Here is a 20,478-nt window from a genome sequence, read left to right on the forward strand (position 1 = left end):
GGTTCTATGTGGTACATAACACTCTCTAGTGTTCAGGGCCTATCTATGAACAAACACAATCCAAGTATTATAAGTAACTGGGTTGTGACCACTGCATGCGTCACACTGAAAGGAAACACCAACTCTAAGCGTAAGTATATGAGTCCTACATTTAGGCTCAGCTCTACCAGAGCAGCTGCCTCAGACCAAAATGCTATTTAAACCAGATTCTTCTTTTCAGATAAAATTCTCAGTCTAAGCAGGGAGTTCCCTCAGACAGTGATTTGTTCTCTTCCTAAGCGATGCGGGCTTGTATGAAGTACGAGTGCCCATGAGCGTGCGACATCTCTCTGGTTCACATTCTGCACAGGCCAGGAGAGGAACAGAGGGCATGAGCCAGAGCTGCCCGTGAGCTGGGGAGCCAGTCACATCCATGAAGGTCTCGACCTCTGAAACCTTGCTAGAACCCAGCGTTTGGACTGTTACCCAGGTGTCTCAGATATACTTCACCGCGTATCTGAAACGATCATGATCGTAGGGTTGCTTTTGTTTGGGTGGATGGGTTGGTTTTCGCTTAGTGTTTCCTGAAACGAGGCGCTCCCACTGTGGGCTCCTCTACCTGGGGAAATCAGTCACAGCACTGGGTCCTATTATGGAGACACAGTCATCGTCAAGCACTTTTGAACCACTCAAGATGATTCCTTACAACAGCTCCGTAAGTCTACACGCCCGAGAGAAGTTTTACCAAGGGCGAGGCTCCTGCCTGAGACAATGATAAACCCCCTGTAAGGATTCAGAAGCTCCTAATCCTGGATCCATGGGAGAGACAAGCTTCCTGTGACTTTCCTCTTATTCTAGGCTGTTCCCCTGTCTTCGTTACACTCACACCTGTCACTGAAATGTTGCCTCTCTTCATTCTAAACTTCCCTCTGGTCCGTTGACTGACTGTCTGAAGGATATGGACCATCGCCCTGCAGGAAGAGGGATGCTGTACTCGAGGTGTATTTGGAAGCTTCATAAGCACATCTGAGACATCCTCTAGAATCAAGATAATTTTTTACACTTCTGCTTTTGCAGTTTTCTTTCACATCAGAACCTCTGGCAGCCCTTGCAAGTCCACTATCTTAAGCCAAAAGCCATAAATATGTACATTGTAGTCCAAAGTACTAGTACCAAGAACAAAAAGAAGTTAAAAAGCAAATTGCCTTGTTTGCATATACAGGACTAAAAACGAAGTATGCGACCAAGAAATGACAAATGTGCATCCCAGCAGTGGGGGCGATTCTCTTCTATTTCTAAAACACTGCTGTCTGTACGCCGGTCCAGTTGTGGAAAACTGCTGATCCCCGGCACACTACCTTTCCCTTTAGCCTCTCCCCAGCAAAAGAAAGAAAAGGAGGGGGGAAGAGAAACTCTTCCAAGTGGAACAGGGGAGAGAGGAAAGGCCGTGTCCGAGGCTGCACGCTCAGCACACCAGCCTGCGGGTTTCTATGTTATTAGTGAATAAATAGCTCTTTAAGGCAGAGAAGAAACATTCTGTGGATCCAGTGCTGTTGGCTCATCTCACTCACGTGGTTTCAGTGGCCGAGGATGAGGTACTTTTCTTCCTGAAGCGAGATCGAAGGATTCTAGGCGGTGCCTGGTAGAGGAAACAGAAAAAGGACCCCTCAATTTGGCATAGCATGGAAGCTTTCGAGGACAGCACCCGGCTGGGTTTGTGTTGAGACTCCAGCTCCTTTGGTCAAATGCACGTGTGTGTGAAGAGGCTGGTGCGGCTGGGGGCCCACTCGGAGTGTCCACAGTAGGAATCGGAGTCACAGCCCAAGCATCGCCATGAAGCTGAACCAGTTGAGCCCGGCGCCTCCCTCTTCATGTTCTCCTAAGTCCCTGGATCTCCCAAGTGAATGGCTACACAGAAGGATGACACATCTTGTTTCTGCCTTGAGAGCAAAATGATCTTACCAAATGACTCAGCAGAAAGACCTCCCCATCTCTTCCCTGGGAACCAGCCTCGTGTTACTTGGTACATGCTTCAAATTTCCATCACCAAATTTCCAGTCCTCTTTCTGGAGGTGAAATCCCTTCATGCACAGCAAACCACACAACAGAGGAAACACTGCCTTTAAGTATGAAGGGTTCCACTTCATCTTCCCTACAAATGGCTATCAAGGGACCCCTCCTTCCATGGGACACACAAATCACAGGGGAAGTTACTATCACAATAAAAGAAAAGGGAACTATTTTCTAGCATAGCACTCAAGGGGGTTCACAACTGGCCCCAACTCTCTGTACTCAGCTTCGTTTTCTACACTGCCCTTTCATACCTCCATCCCTTCTGACCAGAGGTCCTTCCTTCTCCATCCAAAGTCACTCCTGAGCCCCACCCGCATGGCCCACTCACAGCCAGGATCGGCTCCTTGGTTCTCACATTGTTTAGCACGTGACAGGGCGTCAGAGGACTTTGCGCCCACGCGGGAGCATGCCTGCTCTGTGCACTGTGTCCCCTGCCACACTGTGACTTCCTGGGAGCAGGGCCGAGTTCACCACCGTTTCCCAGCAAGGAGCTTGATGCCCAGTGGGCACACGGAAGGGAAGCAGAAGAGAAAGAAGCAGGAGCGGAAGGCTCTGGCCTTCCACATCCTGAGTCCTCATGCTACACCTCTGCGACTAGGAAATGTTTACCAGCCACCTCTGGACACAGTAAGAAAAGAATGGGTGAAACCTGCTTTAGGGATCTGCCTCAAGCAGATTAACCATAAACAGTAAAGCAGCTTGTGCAGCTGTACGAAAACAAAAGCAAAAAGGCACAAAGCCTCAGGACCTAGAATGGTTCTGGCACCTTCCCTGCCCTCCGGGAAGGAGGTCAGCCTTTCCATGCACTGCCTCACCTGAGCCTCACAAGGGTCTCTGCTCTGTGGGCAGGGGGACTCCCAACTTGCCTCAGATGGACTCTCAGGCCGCAGTGTTCAGGGGAAGGGGAAGGGGGGGAGATGTGACGGGACAGAGAGGAAGACTCTGGGGTCCCCCGATTCTGCGGGCCCTGCACCCGAGCCCAAGGCTGGTGACCCTGCACAGAGCAAGGCCTTGAGGCTCTAGGCTTGGCCCTCCTGCTGCCAAAACTCCATCTGCATCTACGACTGGCAAGAGTACACACATCAAGTGTATTGTTTTGGTCATTTTGAAGGGCTGTGCCCCTTGTATAACATTTTATGAACATCTGTGTTGTACCAGGCACTACGCTGTGTCATGGAGATACAGGGATGAACACACTTTATTTATAAAGACTTGTCATATGACACATTCTGAGTTTTTCTTCCTCCAAAACACTCATTTGGTTGCTTTTCATTCACACATCACCTTAGGTTGGTAGTTGGGTTTTTTGTTTGTTTTTTAATCCCTAGGCACTATCTCACCTCTCCTATTTCCAAATAAAAGTAGTAGGGTGTTTTTTACCCCTTGGCAAGTGGCTGGACGCTACCTAGTGGCTTGTCCTGCCTGTTTGATGCAGGGAGGTCTCCCCGCCCCAGGCACTCCGGAGGCGTTGGGTGCCCGAAGAGATGCTGCCCCCGGGAGCCCCAGTTCTCCAGGGCAGAGCCCTTTGTGCAAACACACGCTCCACCCCGCAGCCCCCAACACCGTGTACCTCCAGGGGGAACTCCGTCCTTCGAGGTGCTTTATACTTGTACATGAAATCCAGCAGGTCTTCCTCATCATCATCGGAAAACGCCAATGGGTTTTGGACCTGGTGAGGCTCCCATGCCTTCACACCACCCTCATTCACATCCCCCTCAACCACTGAATGTCCATTTACAATCTATGCAGAGGAGACAAAGTACAGCGAGGTGGGATCAGTGTAGAAAGGAGCGAAGAAGGGCACGCAAGGTCAAAGTTAGGCACACAGCACAGCAAGCCAGGCCAGTTAGGAGAGCCGAGGCCCCGGTACCCTCCAGCGATACTGCAGAGGATCCAGGATCATTGCAACCGTGAGACTGGTCAGGCGCCGTGCATGGGAACGGGCACAGGCTTCAGAATCTACTGATAGGCTACCAGGGGAGGTGGGGACAGCGCTGCCTTAACTAAGACATCTAACGCTGCAGCTTAGAGCTGTGAGGCCATACCAGAAGAATGCTCCAGGAAAGAATCTCTAGGAAAGATGGTGGCAGTGACCTCTGGAGAGGAATAGCACAGTTTTCTATAATACAAACCAGCGATGCTGACAGTGCCTTCATTACACTTGCACATTCAGCTCCAAGCATTCTTTAAGAGACAGGATGTAAAATGCCAGGAAGCCTTCAAAGAGAACCTTAAGCAAAGCTATGTAGATTTTTCATTTCAAAGGCCAAGTCCTAGAGGAGCAGAGGAGCCTAGTGGAAGGAGAATCTAGCAGCAGTCTTCCCCTCCAAAACGACAGCAGGATTCCTGTTTTGGTCTGCCGTGACTAATCCCCAGGGAGAGCACCAGAATGGACTCATGTCACTGAGTGCACGGTATTTTTGCAATGTTCAACGCTGAGCATATTCCATGTCATCTGGCCATGTGGTCCTATCTCAGTCGAGATATAAAATACTTCCTGCCCACACCCAGTTTATCTGACACCCAGAGACACATCTTCCTAGGCTTCGTATATTGTTTTTAAAGCACAGCCAGGGGGCCCTCAGATCACCTGGTCCGACCACCCCAAGGCCTGCAGATAAAAACCAGAGCTCTTTCTGGGACACCCTGCTACTTCTCCTCAAAACATTTTCAGCCACCAAATCTGTTCTCTCTACCAAAAGGGGAATAACGGCACCCGGTGTGGGCTTAGTAAAACTAACAGCGGAAGCCTAATCTTGAGCCGCTTTCCGGGTCATTGCTGCTATACTCCCAATAGCCGGCAGGGGGAAGCACGAGAGCAGGGCTGCCTTAACCACGGATTTCAAAGCTGAATCGTAGGCTGGGAGCAAACCTGCTCAGACAGCACCCGAGTAAGAGCCCGAGATCATTAAACTTCCTTTGCGTTTTTTGCTCCAGTGCATCCCCCAGCCTGTCTCCTCCGGGTTTAGGTTCCCTCTGGTCCCTTCCCCTGGCCAAATCAGCTGCATCCTTAGGACCGAGGAACACGAAGGCTGGCAACTCCAGGGAGCCCTCCCTGAATGCTCCGGTCCTGCCTGCCTCTCTACTCCCAGCGGGGCTTGGGATGTGTACCACATGGCTTGTGCTGCGCACCCTGGTTCTCCTGTCCGTCCGTCTCACTGCCTCAGCCCCACAGAAAGCATCCTGAGCTATGGCTGATCCTCCTGGGCCCCTCGGAGCACCTGACCCCGGGCTTGTACCCACAGTGGCTGCTGGTCCACTAACCAAGGTGGAGACCTGACATCCTCTCAGAGGGCTTGACTCCTGTCCCAAATCAGAACTCGACACCTATCACAAGGACATTCCTTCTGGACACCTGACAGGAGGAAAAAGAGACAGGCCAGCCCAGGCCCGAAAGCTCTCAGGCCAGGCCAGAAACTGCAGAAGCAGCCTGGCCAGCTCCGTCCGCCCCAGCACAGAACCCCACATCCTGAGAACGGGTAGGGGACCGGTTTGAGTCTGTGCCTCTGCACACGTGGTCCCCTCTAAATCCGGGGCCAGGGCTTTCTCTGTACCGATCACTCTGGGGTTCAGAGGGCAGCCCAGAGTCACCAAAACATCCTCAGGCATCGAACAACTCAGCCTGCTCACGTGGTCTGGACTCTGAGCAATGAACCCACACGTTACCAAAATAATAAGAGTAATAATAACAAGAACAACAACGACTGTCTCAGGACTGAAACAAAAATGGCTTCGAGTTTGTTCTCCTCTGCATCCTTGAGCATGGACTAAAGGGTAGAAAAGAAGTGACCCTCTGGCCCACTAGGAGTGATGGATCAAGGGGAACCCAGATATCCAGGCAGGAGTAGAAAACAATCATTCAACTCAGCAGAGGTGGGGAACAAAGGAGGTTCGTGTGGGCAGCTTGGGGGCTGGAAGTAGCTTCGGATGGAAGCCACAGAGAGAACCTGCTAAAAAGAGAAGAATCCTACTGCTTACTGTGTTCACGGAGGGGTTTTGCCAAGAATGTTGTTTGTAATGTTCTGCCTGACTCTCGGGACCCGTGAGAATAACCACTGTGGACATGCTGAGCCTCTGAGCCTCTGGCTGGCTACCGTGTTGTGACACTGAATCTCTGAACTGCGTTTCCCTCTTTGCACTGGCTGCCAGGAAGCCCAGCATCTTGGACAGTCTGTGACTTTGTGACATGCACTTAAACTTTTCTTCTCACTCTGACTCCATCTTACCTGCCTATTCCCTTTCTCTCAAGCTTCATTTTTCTTAGTTGGTCCAATTTATCATCTGTATTTCCACAACCAGACTTAAATCCTTTGTGGAACAGGGAGGCGTATAAATGAAGATGTAAACCCCACAGAACCTGGTCCCACCAAGATGGGCACCAGGACGAAGGTGAGTGGCTGGGCGGAAAATTCGATGGTGGGCCTCAGCACTCCTCTCCCTCTAGATCCAAATAGAATTTGTGACTGAACAGGTTCTCACCCAGAAGGGTACTGCTGCCCACACCTTAATACTCTGACGGCCACTGAAGACAACTTGTATGAGGAACATCTCATGCAAGGTCATGGCCACAACCACCTCCAAATCTCAAGGAACGGCAGCCAAGGCCTTGAGCCTGCAGAGCTGACCATGGTGCCCGAGGCTGCGCGGCCTCTAGGAAAGGACAGGGGTCGCCCTTACTTTCCACAGCAGGGGAGTGAGTGTGTGGCCTTGACGGACGTTCTGTATTAGCAAACGGGTCTACAGCAGGCTAGGAAGCAGCTGCACCTCTTCTCTCCGTGGAGAGGCCAGGGAGGGAGAAACTCCCAGCCCTCCAAGGCCGAGCTGATCCTTCTGCGGGAGCCCCGGGACCGCCCCCCCCCACCATCCCACCAGTGCAGCAAACACCCCGGGTTAGCAAACACTCCCCCGCAGCACACGTTAGTGGGAGCCGTTCACGAAAGTCAGCAAAGGCATCTGGAGGAGAGCACACCCATCTGGAACACTCACATCAGCGTCCCCGACAGCCACCGAGGAGAAAGAAGAGAATATTCTGTTAGGGAAGGACCTCTGGGGATGAAACTCACACACACGTGTGAGTGTGAGTGCACACACACAGGTATACACACACGGACACACGCTCACTCTCTGCCCGCGCTCCAAACCTCTGAAGGCTCCGGCTGCTGCGGAAAGAAACTGCCGCGGGGCCACCCTCAAGAAAGATGCAATTCTCTCTTTCTTTTAATAGAGAGGATAAAGAGATGACTCTGCGTTTTATATGTCCCATACACTTGATTTTTTTTAAAAAAAGGAAAAAAAACCCCACCTCTATGACTAATTTCAAGCAGTAATAGAATTCAGTTTTCAGCTCTATGTAACATCAAGGCAGGTAGAGAGAAAAGAGGGGAGAAAGGGCGGTAGGTATGAGCGGGAGAGAGAGAGAGAGAATAACAGAAGCACAGAAAAAGAGAGACAGATGTGCAGGAGACAACAGGAAACGATTAACAGATGGGCGGGAATGGAGCAGAATGTTCTCCTGGGGCCCGAGACGCACAGATGGAAATCATTTCAGGGGACCAGGAGGGCCCCTCTGACCAAAGCGTCTGTGACCCCCTGAAATCCTCTCTCCCAGCATCACTGCCCCAGCCCCGGGCGTGAGACCAACCTCCCCCGACACCGTCTGCTGACACTTCACACTCAGCACCCTTCACCCGCAGAAAACAGGTCAGAGCTGGAAGGGCCCCCAGGGGCATCGAGCTCAAACCACCCCCACCCCCACCCCCACCCCCACTTTACAGAGGAGGAGACTGAGGCCTGGAGAGCCAAGGGGTTTTCCCACCATCACAGAGGTTCCTCACAAGAAGACCTTAGGGAGACGGGGAAGAACTCCAGGGCCCTGGGTGTCAAGAGGGCCAAGAAAAGGCAGGGCTGGGGCAAAGGCTCCCAGATCACAGCCCTGAGCAGGGCCACCCCAGCCGGAGGCCTCCACCGAGCCCCACTTGCTGTCCAGTCCCCAAGAAGCCCCCATCCCCGCAGCTCCCAGGAAGACCGAACTCTACTCAGTTCCCACAATCAGCTGTAATTCTATTTAAACGTACTGGAAAGGCAGCCTCTGATTATGAAACCACCAGGGGTCATGGGGAGGGCGAGGGCTTCCCCATGCAGACAGCAGCACGGAACAGGCCCACGAGGCAAGAACGGAGGAGAAGGCAGCTCTCCTCTCCCCGGTCCCCCAAGTGACAAGATCCCGGAAGGAGAGGCGTTCTGAACGGCTCCTGGAGTTTACAAACTCAAAATTGTGAAGGGTGACTAGATAGAAATAACCATAATTGCCCGGGACGCTGTGGTTGTTTCCCACAAACTAGTACGTCCACCAGGCCCGAGTCTTGGCCGCTAGCGCTGGAAGCAGCTGCGTGCAGCCCCTCCGTTTCTTTTATCCTTGCTGAGCATATATACACTCCTCTGTTCCAGCACGATGCTGGTCTCCGCAGCCCTGCTCAGGACTCCTTGGACCATCTGTTCTCGTTAGGTTTACGGCCTCCAAAACCCCCATGTCTTCTACAGACCTTTGAAAACCTTAGCATTGAAAAGTCTTAAAACTGAAGAACTAAAGGGAAAACAGGACCCTTCTCCTGCCACCGATATGGGAGGCGCGAGCCACGTCTCAGTGGCACCGGGGCAGGGGGCACCGGCAATAAGGGCGCCAGGCGTGCCTCTCTCCTCCCCTCACACCAGCCAGCAGCTGCAGTCCGGGAGCGGCCCCTCTCGCCTTCTGAGCCAAAGGCACCTCCTTGATGCGGGGGGAGCAAAGGGGGCTGGGTTAGCCCAGCACCATTTCTGGTCCCTCGTGTGTCTAGTTAAGGTCAGGGAAAGCGCGGGAGCAGGTCAGGAGAGAACCACGTGGCTAAGCTATCACCCACACCCAGGGAGGGTGGCAGCAGGGGCCGGCCGGGCTCCCTGAGGTCCCCTGGCTCTAACAGTAATCACCATCACCACCCTTCACAAAGTCCTTCCACAGACATATTCACAACAGCACAGTGAAGTGGGGAAGCGGGGATCTTTCTCTCGATTTGAAGCAAATCAAGGCTTAGGGTGTTAGGTGATTCGCACATACTTACACAGCTGGTTAAGTGGCAAAGCAGGACCAGGGCTCCCTTGGCTGCACAAGGACCGAAACCTCTGGGGCTCCAGCACTTCAGAGGAGCTGGGTAAGTGCCTATGTCATCATCACCCAGAGCACAAGGAACTATGACCCTGGGATGGTTTTAAAATCGCTCCACACATCCTTTGACGCTCCTCCCTTCAAGAGGTGGAGATGAATTCCCCTCCCCTTGAGTGTGGGCTGGACTTAATGACTCACTTGCAGCAAACAGAATAAGGCAGAAGTGGTGGTGTGTGACTTCTGACCAGGTCCTAAAAGGTACTGTGGCTTCCTGCTGGCCCTCTCTCTCCTGCATCACTCACTCTGGGTGAAGCCAGCTGCCATGTCGTAAGGATGCTCAGACAGCCCCAGAGAGGCCCATGTGGTGAGGACCTGAGGCCTCCAGCCAACAGTCACAAGACAGCCATCTTCAGTCAAGCCTTCAGATGGCTGCAGCCCTGGCCGACATCCTGACCGGAACTCCTGAGAGTCCCTGAGCCAGACCACCCAGTTAAGCCGCTCCCAAATGTCTAGCCTGGCTTCGCCGTAGGGTAATACATGTTTGCTGTTTGGAGGAGGTAACCTCCTGACTCCACCCCCCAGACCCTGCAGCTGAAAGGGAGCCCCCAGGTCTGACACCAGCTCATGGTTAGAGCCTCGTCCCGAGGCGAGTCCCGCACGCTGCAGAGATGCTGGCTGTCTACTCACCTTTCCAGGTCCTGCAGGTGAAGCAGCAGGTACACACTGTGGGAATGGGGGCACCATCAGTGATAGCCCCCAGTTGACAGGAACCAGCCCCCAGGCAAACCGGGAGGTCCCAGGGAGGTGTGGGGATCCCAGTGTGTTCAATACAGGGGTCCCAGGAATGTGGGTCTCTGTAGAGACACCGAGGTGGCGGAGGGGATCATTCCAGATCCAGCTTCCTCTCGGGTGCTAGAAAATGACCTTGCCTGGCCCACAGAGGTCAGTCCTTGTGTCCTGCAGCCCAAGGATGACCTTGCCTGGCCCACAGAGGTCAGTCCTTGTGTCCAGCAGCCCAAGGGAAGGCAGAGGGCGACGTCAAAGTTTCCTCTGAGAAATAACTCCAACTGTGCCTGCCCAGATGCCCTTCCTCTGTCTGTCTCCCAGTTCAGAATGACCTGCAGGAAACTGACCGCTGAACCCTCAAAGTGCTCAAACAGCTAATTGGCTGCTACCTTACACAGTCCATTGGTCTTGGTGCACATCTGGGCCTTGGTATGCAGTAGGTGCTCACTAAATACAGGCTCCAAGTTCATGGAAGGCAAGGATCATTTTTTCAACTCCCTTGTACCCTTCCTGGGGTTCAGTGCCAGACTTTCAATAAATGGCGTCTGACAAAACGCCTCCCAGTCCATTCTGCAGGGTGGGCGATGCAAACTGCATAGTGTTATTTTACACCAATGGGCCTATATTTTTATTTTACATAAATTCTTATATAATATCTTGTTCCATTTTGTACTTTTTTCACTAGGCCTCGTGTTTTCAAACTCTACCTATATGTACGTTGAAACTGTTGCTTCCAACGCTGCACACAACTCCGCGGGAGGGCAGCCACCGCGTCTTGCCCATCCTCTCCCAGCCTGCCTGCAACAGGTGCTACCTGCCAGGGCTTGCAAATAAGCCCTGTGCCTTGTGACTGCTCTCCTCACAAGCCTACGATGTAGGAGGGATAGGGGTTCTTGTGCCTTTTCTCCAGAGGAAACCTGAAGGCAACTGAGCTCGTTTTCTGTGCCAAGGTCAAATCCTCTGATAGCAGCCGCCTGGGGTATCATTCTGAGGAAGGTTCTGAGGCTGAATCTAGGCCCAGAGGGAACAAGTGTGGTGACTGCTTGTTGACGTCTGCCTCGCTGTGTTGCATTTACCGTCTCTGCACAGGCCCGGGGTCACTCAGCCAGGATGGAAGCCCAGACTGGGGGCCGTTTCCCCGACCCGACCACGCCTGGCGTCCGAGGCTGGGTGCTGGGAGGGTGCACAAAGCTGGGCCTCCTTTGGCTGACTCCCTCCCAGGCACCCGCACCCTCCACTCTGCGGTTACGACAGCCCCAGAGCCTCTGATCTGGGTGCTTTTGCCCCACGCCCAGACCCTGGGCCATCTTTCACTGGTCTTTCTTTCTGAGATGACTTTTATTTTAGGTCCAGAACAGCCAGGGTGAGGGCCAATGGTCCCTGCCCTCCCTGCTAGGTCAGCACCTCCCTTGCCGGCCCCCTGAAGTCACAGGCGCCACGGCCAAGGGCAGGCAGTGAGGGGAGCAGGTCGTGTGGCAGCACAGCAGGCTCTCTGGTTCTCTGCAAAGTCCACCTGCTTGGCCTGCACACCTGCAACCAGAGCGCTGCCCCTGCCCCACGGGGCACAGCAGAGGACGGAGGGCAGCAGGGTCAGAACCAAACAAATCAGCCCAAATCCGCTTCCGTCTAGTGATTGTCTGGGAAGATGTTCAAAGCCCAGGGGATGCCTCCCATCGCCTTTTTTTTTTTTTCCCGTATTGAAGTATAGTTGACTTACAATATTAGTTTCAGGTGTACAGGTGCAGTAATTCAATACTTTTATAGATCGTACTCCGTATACAGACACTATAAATCATGATGGCTATATTCCTGTGCCGTGCATTGCATCCTTGCAGCCTATCTATTTGATATCTGGTAGTTTGTAGCTCTTAATCCTCTCCACCCATTTTACGCCTTCCCGCCACCACTCTCCCCTCTGGCAACCACCGGTCTGTTCTCAGTATCTCTGAGTCTGCTTCTGTTTTGTTATATTCATTTGTTTGTTTCATTTTGTAGATTCCACATATAAATGAAAACATACAGTATCTGTCTTTCTCTGTCTGACTTATTTCACTAAGCATAATACCCTCAGGTCCCTCCATGTTGTCACAAATGGCAAAATTTCATTCCTTTTTACGGCTGAGTAATACCCATCACCTTTCAGATCCTACCAAACCTCTCTCTTTCCTAGTTCTGAAGCTGTCACGAATCTTCCACCAAGGGGAGGTGTAGGCAGGAGGCCTGGCTTCCAGTCCTGTGTGGCCTTGGCACAGCGTGTGACCTCTCTGAGCCTACTTCCTCTGCTTCGTTCACCTCTATAATGACAGTATAGACTCTAAGAGGGAAAGGGACTGTAGGGCCACCTAGGCCCACTTCCTAGCCAAAGCAGGAATCCCTCCCTAGAGCTTTGGTATATGACTATTTGACTTTGGTTTGGGCCCTTGCAATGTCAGGAATCTCACTATCTCACAAGGCAGCCCATTTCTGTCCCGGATACTTTCATATTATAAAGTGCTTTCGTAGGTGAGTTAGATATCAACAAGAAGAACAAAACTGGCAGCAGCTACGACCTCGAGTGCCAGGCATGACCCTAAGCACCTTTACATGGATTATTTTGGTTGAATCCTCACGACAGCCCTACAAACGGGGCTCGTCTTTCCCTGTGTTTAGATAAAGAATCTGCGGTGCAGAGAGGATAAACAGCTTGCCCGGGCCACATAGCTGGTAAGTGGCTACCCCCTTGGAACTGGACCCCACTGGTTCTAGCTCTGCCCACTGAGCCTCAGAGAATTGGGGCCCTTTTTCTTCCAATGACAGCTTTCATTTGAGGCTTCGTAGCCGGGAAGCTGACCGAGGGTGGAGGCGATATCCAATTGCATTTTGCATCCCTATTTCTGCGACGGTGCCCAGGAGGTCAGAAGCTGTAGATGCTCAGGGAAACCTGATGGCCAGCAGGTGAGTGGAGAGAAGGCCCTGGCCTAGGAGTCAGGGGGCCACAGGAGAATGCCACCGGCAGGCAACCCTGGTGACATCTCCCTTCCCTGGGCCTTTGTCTCTTCATTGGCAAAATCAGAGGATTAGACTGAGTGATCCCCAAGGTCCCCTCCTGCCTGGCCTTTGGGGATTCCATGCTAAGCTCCCCTGGCACAGGGACAGGGTTCCCCTACCTGAGGTAGACCTCACCCCCATGGCCAAGCCTCCACCTCCCCAGCCCTGCTAGGGTTAAAATCTCTGCCTTCCAACAGAAAAGCCACGTTCTTCAATCCTGGGGCCGGGGGTAGAGAGGCCACTCCTGAGAGGGTTGGAACGTGGCAGACGCTGGGCCGGGCCCTGAGCCGTTCTCCTTTCCCTGGAGGGGAGCATGGGTTGTCATTCCCAGGGCAGTGGTGAGGCTCCCTCTTTCCCATCCATGTCTTAGACCCTCAAGTCAGGTGGGGCCTGGAAGGACCCCAGGTGCAGGACTGAGATGCCCCTGTAGGCTGCACCTCACAGCACACAGTCTAGGTCTAGGTGGCCTGGAGGTCCCTGTTTATACATTTAGGGGCAGGCTAACCACCTGCACACGTCACAGCCAGAGATTCCAATAGTGGCCCAATTTCAGCCCCCAGGCTCAATTTCCCAGCAAGGTGGAGGGGCGGAGGTGATGACCCAGAACGATCCCCTGCAGCCCCTTCCCCATCAACCTTCTGCTGGCAGCAGCAGTGCTCAGCTCCCGAAAGCCAAGCCCCGTAATCTTCCCAAGGAACCGTCTGGGAAACCGAGTCCTGGTCCAACTCCATACCCTCTAATCCCTGCCCCTACCTTCCACAAGCCCGAAACCCACTGAGGGATCAGACGTCAGTGGGTCCCAAATGTGGCTGCAACCTCGACAGCATCACATACCAGGGGCTCACCCTAGACCTACTGAATCCCCCGGTGGGGGGGGGCGCCCAGGACTCTGTACTTTTAAACGAAGTTCCAGGCCAATCCTGGCCAAGGTACCCCTCTACCAGGGGTAGACATCGAGGTAGAGGTGTGCTTTCCGTAAAGCCCTGGCCTCCACAGGAATTAGACCTCAGAGCTAGTGTGGCGTTTGCATGTGGTGGCCGAGGTTATGCATGGGGCATGGTGGCTCAGGGAGGGGAGGAGATGGTAGAGTGAGAGGCAGGACAGGAAATACCGTGCAGGGAACAGGATACCGTGCTGTAAGCCCTGGCTGGGTGGGAGGAGACACTCAGGTGCTCACGACAGGTAAGCCCTCCTGGGAGTGCGGGGTCAGAGAAGAAGAACACAGAGAAAGCTGCCTTGGCCCAGGTCCAGCTGGGCCTGTCGCCTCTAGGCTTGGTCCAGGTACTACTACTCAACACCCCCACCCCCACATAATCAGATGGAGGAGATGGGGCCCCTTGGTGCAGGTGACCTAACCCTGCCCCTGATCAGAGTCCCCAAGGCCAGCCCTCTGCCCTGGCCCAAGTGGTGCTCTGCCCCTTGGCTGGCCTGGCACGGTCTGATGGACGTCTGTATGGGTGGCGAGTCCTTGGGGCAAGGGCCCTAGGGGGGCCTGGGTCTCCCTTCACGAAAGCAAGGCCTACGAGGTGGAAAAGAGGGGAAGGGAAGTGACACCTACCTGAGCTGCCAGCGCTCTCGGAAGCACTCCTGGACATCTTAGGCTGGCCATGTTTGCCGCTGGCCCGCCCGGGCCCCGGTGGCGGGGGGCCGGAGGGAGCAGGGGCGCCGTCTCCCCTGATGGTGGAGAGATCCTGCATGCTGAAGCTCCGGAGTCTCTCTGATAAGGCACCCTGTCCCTGGACACAACACAGGACAGGGCACACGTCAGAGGCCTGCCCCACAGACCGGGGCAGCTGTGGCGGGCGAACGCAACCAAGGCCAAGAGGGGGGCTCTGACGGTCAGCAAGGTGGAGGCCAGTCCCCTGGAATACTCTGCAGAGGGGCAGCTGCCTGGTGTACTTGCAGGGGACACTGAGGGGATCCAGGCCCAGAATGTTCTAGGGCCTCCTGTGGGCTCAGGAATTGCTCTTCTGGCTCCAGGCTCCTTCCTCTCCTTCAGACGCCCCCCACAATAAGCCCGAGCCTCGGCCAGACTCAGGGCCGAGGAAACGACTGCTGCCTTCGGTTCCTACTCTCCAGGGCTTGTCTGCGGCTTCTCGGGCTTTACAGAAATCAAAATCCTTACAGAGCTACATTTTGCTCCGTTCCCAGGACACAAGGATCTGGCTAGAATATCAGAACTTAATAATCTATGTGCTCAGTCCTTATTCTTTTCAAAGGAAATAAAATGCAGACAGTATTTTTTAAATGTAGGACAACAGCCATTTCTTTTATCTGTTCACACGACTCTTCGTGAGTCGCACTGACTGCCACTGTCACCTTTGAGCTCCATAAAATACCCAAAGTGACGAATCAGGAAGGAGAAAGATGATGTTAAAAAAAGACACACACGCGACAAAACACTGCTGACCGTAATCATTTCTTCTTCTCAAGGAGCCACAGACGCTGTCTCGGGGGGAAACTGTTCTTTTGTTTAGGAAAAGCAAGATCGATCCATTATACTTATGAAAGGGAAGGGCCTCGCTGTCTGGATGAGAGAATCTGTCAACGTGAAAAGATTACAAGGAAGGCACAGGGACGACAGCATTGCTTTAGGCGTGCCTCAGGGGCTGGAGGGGGAGAGCTGTGTTCGGGGGAGAAGGAAACCCGAGGGCGGAGGGGCTGGTAAGCAGACGTGGATTATTGAGAACTGGGCTGGGATTCGGAGCAAGAGGTGACAGGCAAGTAACCACTAGGCAAACTGATAAACTTGGGTATCTTCAGAAACACTCCCATAGGTACATGGGATGCATGGATCGGGGGCGGAGGTATTTTATTTGAATAATGAAGGAAAGAGTAGTCCTAGAGGGCTAGAGGACGTGGGGACCATAGGCACCGCAGATAGAACAGAACCAGCAAATCAGCACAAAATCAGCGAGAGCAGCTAACAAGGGCTCTGGGCTGGGGGGTGGGATTGATGAAACCAACAAGGGCCATGACAGCATTAGCTAAGAGGCTTTCAGAGATGGCAGAAGGGTTTGGAGATTTTTTTTTCACTTTACTTAAATAGTAATGAAAATGAGCCAACAAAGCACAGTAATTCACTGAAGTAACTTTAGCAAAAGAGTCAGTTAGCTAAAGGAGCAAACGCAGAATGAGTTCATTAGAGGCAACGGGGGAAGACAAAGGAGCCTGCAGACAGTTTTAGAAAAAATGTCCGAATGAAACAAAGATGCATTAAAATATGAAAATGATAAGTTCTCAGCCTACCAAAGATATTTAAAAAACCATGTCTCCAGGAAACTAACAACAGCAGAAAGAAAACTATTTAAATAATCAAATATATATACAGGACTTCCCTGGTGGCACAGTGGTTAAGAATCCATCTGCCAATGCCGGGGACACGGGTTCGATCCCTGGTCCGGGAAGATCCCACATGCCGCGGAGCAACTAAGCCTGTGTGCCACAACTACTGAGCCCACACACCACAACTACGGAAGCCTGTGCGCCCTAGAGCCCACGTGCCGCAACTACTGAGCTTGCATGCTGCAACAACTGAAGCCTGTGCACCTACAGCCTGTGCTCCGCAACAAGAGAAGCCGCCGTAATGAGAAGCCCGCGCACCGCAACGAAGAGTAGCCCCCCCTCGCCGCAGCTAGAGAAAGCCCACGTGCAGCAACGAAGACCCAACGCAGCCAAAAATAAAAATAGATTTAAAAATAAATAAATAAAATAAAATAAAAAATATATACAACTAGAATTCTAAATCTAGGCAAAGGGGTGTTTGGAGGGCATTATGTGAGAAAGGCAGAAATCTCCCTGGTTGCCTCAGATACAGCTCCTGAACGATGGTGGGTAAGGGGTTGGAGGCTTCACCTTCTAGACATAACAGCTGGGTTGTCTTTGGCAAGAAAATGAGGGGGGAGACCCACTCCCCAGTATAATCCCCTCCAAATCCATCAGCCAATGACCCATGATTATTCTACTCAGAAACATTCAAGATGACATCTAGGAATTTCCCTGGAGGTCCAGTGATTAAGATTCCGTGCTTCCACTACAGGGGGCACGTGTTCAATCCCTGGTCGGGGAACTAAGATCCCACATGCTGCGGGGGGCAGCCAAAAAAAAAAAAAAAAAAACGATCACTTCTGGGAAAAAAACTAGGAGGGGCTTCATGATTCTAAGTCCAAATAAATGGTGGCGGACTAACTCCTTCCCTGGGTCTGCCAGCTCTTACAAAGGCTCAGCAATGTATCTGAGGAAAAGAGGCAACAGGCATCACACATGTCCATGACCATTTCAGCAAAGCACTCAATTCCAGTCCCAGAAGCCAGCTGGCCTGCTCCAGTATCACTAGCATCATGAAGACAGGAAGTGGCAAAGGTTAGGAAAGAAAAGGAGATAATAGTAGCTCAGTATCGACTGAGTCCTGTCTCAGAAGAAACCACGGCAGCATGGATACAGGCTCTTGAAAACAAATTAGCCCGTACCCATCAAAACAATCTGAGACGGTTCAACTCAATATAGCCCTTTCAGCTGTAAACCCTGTACTGAGCCCTGCTCAGTCTCTACTCCAAACCTCATCTCCATTCACTTTCCACAGACCTTATTCCACCGGCCGATTCAGCTCTGCTCTGAGAACCTTCATTTTCTTATTCTGGGAACAGCCAAGAGCGGTTCTCTGGTATTCTGCAAAACTGGGTTCCTTATTTTTGGGAAAATAAATTTGGACTCCCTAAATTTGGAAAAGCTTAAAAACATATTCTATAATTCAATGAGCCACATACGAAAAGCTTTGAGACGTCGTAGTGTTTTGGGTTGTTTCACTCAGCATATCCCAAATGTATTTGACCACAGTGGGATAGACTGTTAGTTGACCATCCAAAAGTCATGCCCAATTCCGTTCTCGAAATGGTGAGAAAAAAAACCAGATTTCCCAAACTCCCTCCTAGCTCTTATGCATGGCCATGTGATGCGGTTCTGGCCAATGGGAGGTAAGGGGAAATCTGCTAAGGGATTTCTGGGAAAGATATTTTCTCTCTCTCACATGCAGAAGGAGAAAGGCCTGACCCTGCTCCCTGCCTTCTGCCTTTGAGGGTGGGAACTGCCACCTTGTGACAAGGAGACTCGCAGAGACATCCACCCGGAGCCCTGGCATCACGAAGTCACTGGAATACCGACGGTGCCCATTTACTCCTAGACTTCTTGTGGGTAATTATCATCAATTACAAGACATACATTTTTTCACCTCTGAAAACTGGGGAGGGTCTTACGATTGCTGTTGCCTTGTCTTTGTTGTCACTGCCTACACATGAACGCACTTAGTTGTTATTCCCAAAGGCATGACCAGACAATGGAAACTCCTGACTGTTCACTGTTAACAAACCATTTAAGACCCAACTGGGACTTCCCTGGTGGCCCAGTGGTTAAGACTCCACCCTTCCAATGCAGGGGGCTTGGGTTTAATCCCTGGTCAGGGAACTAAGATCCCACATGCCGTGCGGTACAGCCAAAAGATTTTTTTAAAAAGACCCACTTGAAGAAGGAATCTGAGTCTAGGTTGCCTAGAACACGTTCTACTGACACCTTCTAGTCAGATGAAGAAAGTGGCAACATCAGAACTGGCAGAATGGGCATCAGCAGCATGGGTGAAAATCTCAGAGATGAAAGCGCTGCATCACCAACGCTCTAGAAAGCACAGAGAGTGATGCGGCCTCATCCTAAACGGATACTGATGAGCGGAGTTGAAAAGTGATTCAGAAGAATCAGATTCTGAAAGTGAAGGTTAGAAAGACTTCAATCAATTTATGGTGCCTATATCCTTTATTGCATATACAAAAGTGACACACAGAAAAATCTATGTCTAAAGACTCCAAAAGAGTCTTTTTAATAGGTAGAAGTAGATGTGACTTCCCCGGTGGTCCAGTGGTTAAGAATCTACCTTCCAATGTGGGGGATACAAACTTGATCCCTGGTTGGGGAACTAAGATCCCACATGCCACGGGGCAGCTGAGCCCATCTGCACTCTAGAGCCCAGCCTCATGGGACCAGAAAGGAACACATCCACAGCCTTCCATGAAAACTAATCTCCTACTTGTATTGTCATACTTTGACCTCTTTATTCCCCACAGTATTATACGCAGGGTCTACCCAGTTTTGTTGTGGCTGCTTGCTTACATGCTGTTTGTTTTAACAGACTCACCTTGCTTTTTTCTGGGTACGTCAACAACATATGGCCCAGTGGCTCTCTCAGCTGGGCTCCTAGAGCCCCAGAAATCCCACAGAAGTATCTTGGGGGCAAGGGAGGGGAATCTATTCCTGATTACTTTAATCTTTTCTTTTTCCTGGCTAAAACTCTTAGAAAATTGGACTTTAAGAAGTAAACTGTGGGGACTTCCCTGGTGGCACAGTGGTTAAGAATCCACCTGCCAAGGCAGGGGACACGGGTTCAAGCCCTGGTCTGGGAAGATTCCACATGCTGCAGAGCAACTAAGCCCGTGCACCACAACTACCGAGCCTGCGCTCTAGTGCCTGCGTGCCGCAACTACTGAGCCCACGTGCTGCAACTACTGAAGCCCATGCACTTAGAGCCTGTGCTCCGCAACAAGAGAAGCCACCACAACGAGAAGCCCACGCACCGCAACAAAGAGTAGCCCCTGCTCACCGCAACCAGAGAAAGCCTGTGTGCAGGAACAAAGACCCAACGCAGCCAAAAATAAATAAATAAAAGTAAATTTAAAAAAGTAAACTGTGTCACTGAATTTTCTATTAATCTGAGATCTTTTTTGTATTTCAATTTTATTGATGTAGTTTTTCATTTGTATTTAATTACTACATTTTTCTAATTTTATAGATGGCTTCAAGATATAAACCTTAGGGACTTATATGTACTTTTATGTACATATTTATATGTATAGATACTGTAAATTTTTTTTTAATTTTTACAATTAATTTTTATTGGAGTACAGTTGATTTACAATGTTGTGAATCTGAGAACTTTAATTCCTCATCCTTCCCCCAATTTGTAAGGGATAAGAAATCCATGTAGCTAACACACAGCAAATTTTCTATATTTTGATGCTTTTCTTAGTCAGAGGAGGGAGTGTGTTCCTGGGAAAACCCAGACCTTTAAAAAGCTGATATTCTAAGTAAAACAATTTACCACTAATAGAATACCTGCCATTAGGGCCCACAGAACCCCGAGTCAACAGTTACTAAGTTTGGTTGCAAGCCCTCGGCGAGGTCCTCTTTTCCAGAGGGACACACAGGGGAAGGGACACCAGTGACAGGGACACAAGTGACAGGAGGGAGCTCCAGCAGAGCACAAAGTTTAGCCCACCTCACCTCACATGGTTTCTACTGCCTTCAACTGATGACAATGAGAATAAAGACAAAAGGCTTTAGTGAGTCAGGCAGTTGATAACAAAGCCACCAGCATAACCACATTTCCCACTGGCGATTCAAATATTTGAAAAAAAGAAAGAGTTAGTACTTCC

General features: G+C 51.4%; 1 protein-coding gene across 4 annotated transcripts in view; it reads right to left on the reverse strand.

Moving 5' to 3' along the window:
- Nucleotides 1–1,546: 1,546 nt before the first annotated feature.
- The window catches only part of REEP1 (receptor accessory protein 1), a gene marked incomplete at both ends in the record, with an annotated part of 107,641 nt that continues 88,709 nt past the window's right edge, over nucleotides 1,547–20,478 (reverse strand). The window contains 4 exons of one of the 4 annotated variants that reach the window (XM_082851969.1): nucleotides 1,547–1,618; nucleotides 3,623–3,774; nucleotides 9,878–9,913; nucleotides 14,562–14,739. In XM_082851969.1, coding sequence (XP_082708095.1) covers nucleotides 1,547–1,618; nucleotides 3,623–3,774; nucleotides 9,878–9,913; nucleotides 14,562–14,739 — 438 coding nt within the window. The remainder of the gene's footprint in view (nucleotides 1,619–3,622; nucleotides 3,775–9,877; nucleotides 9,914–14,561; nucleotides 14,740–20,478) is intronic. The other 3 variants (XM_082851970.1, XM_082851972.1, XM_082851971.1) reach the window with 3 other exon arrangements.

This window comes from Leucopleurus acutus, assembly GCF_964270905.1.
Source record: "Leucopleurus acutus genome assembly, chromosome: 12".
NCBI classification, from domain to species: domain Eukaryota; kingdom Metazoa; phylum Chordata; class Mammalia; order Artiodactyla; family Delphinidae; genus Leucopleurus; species Leucopleurus acutus.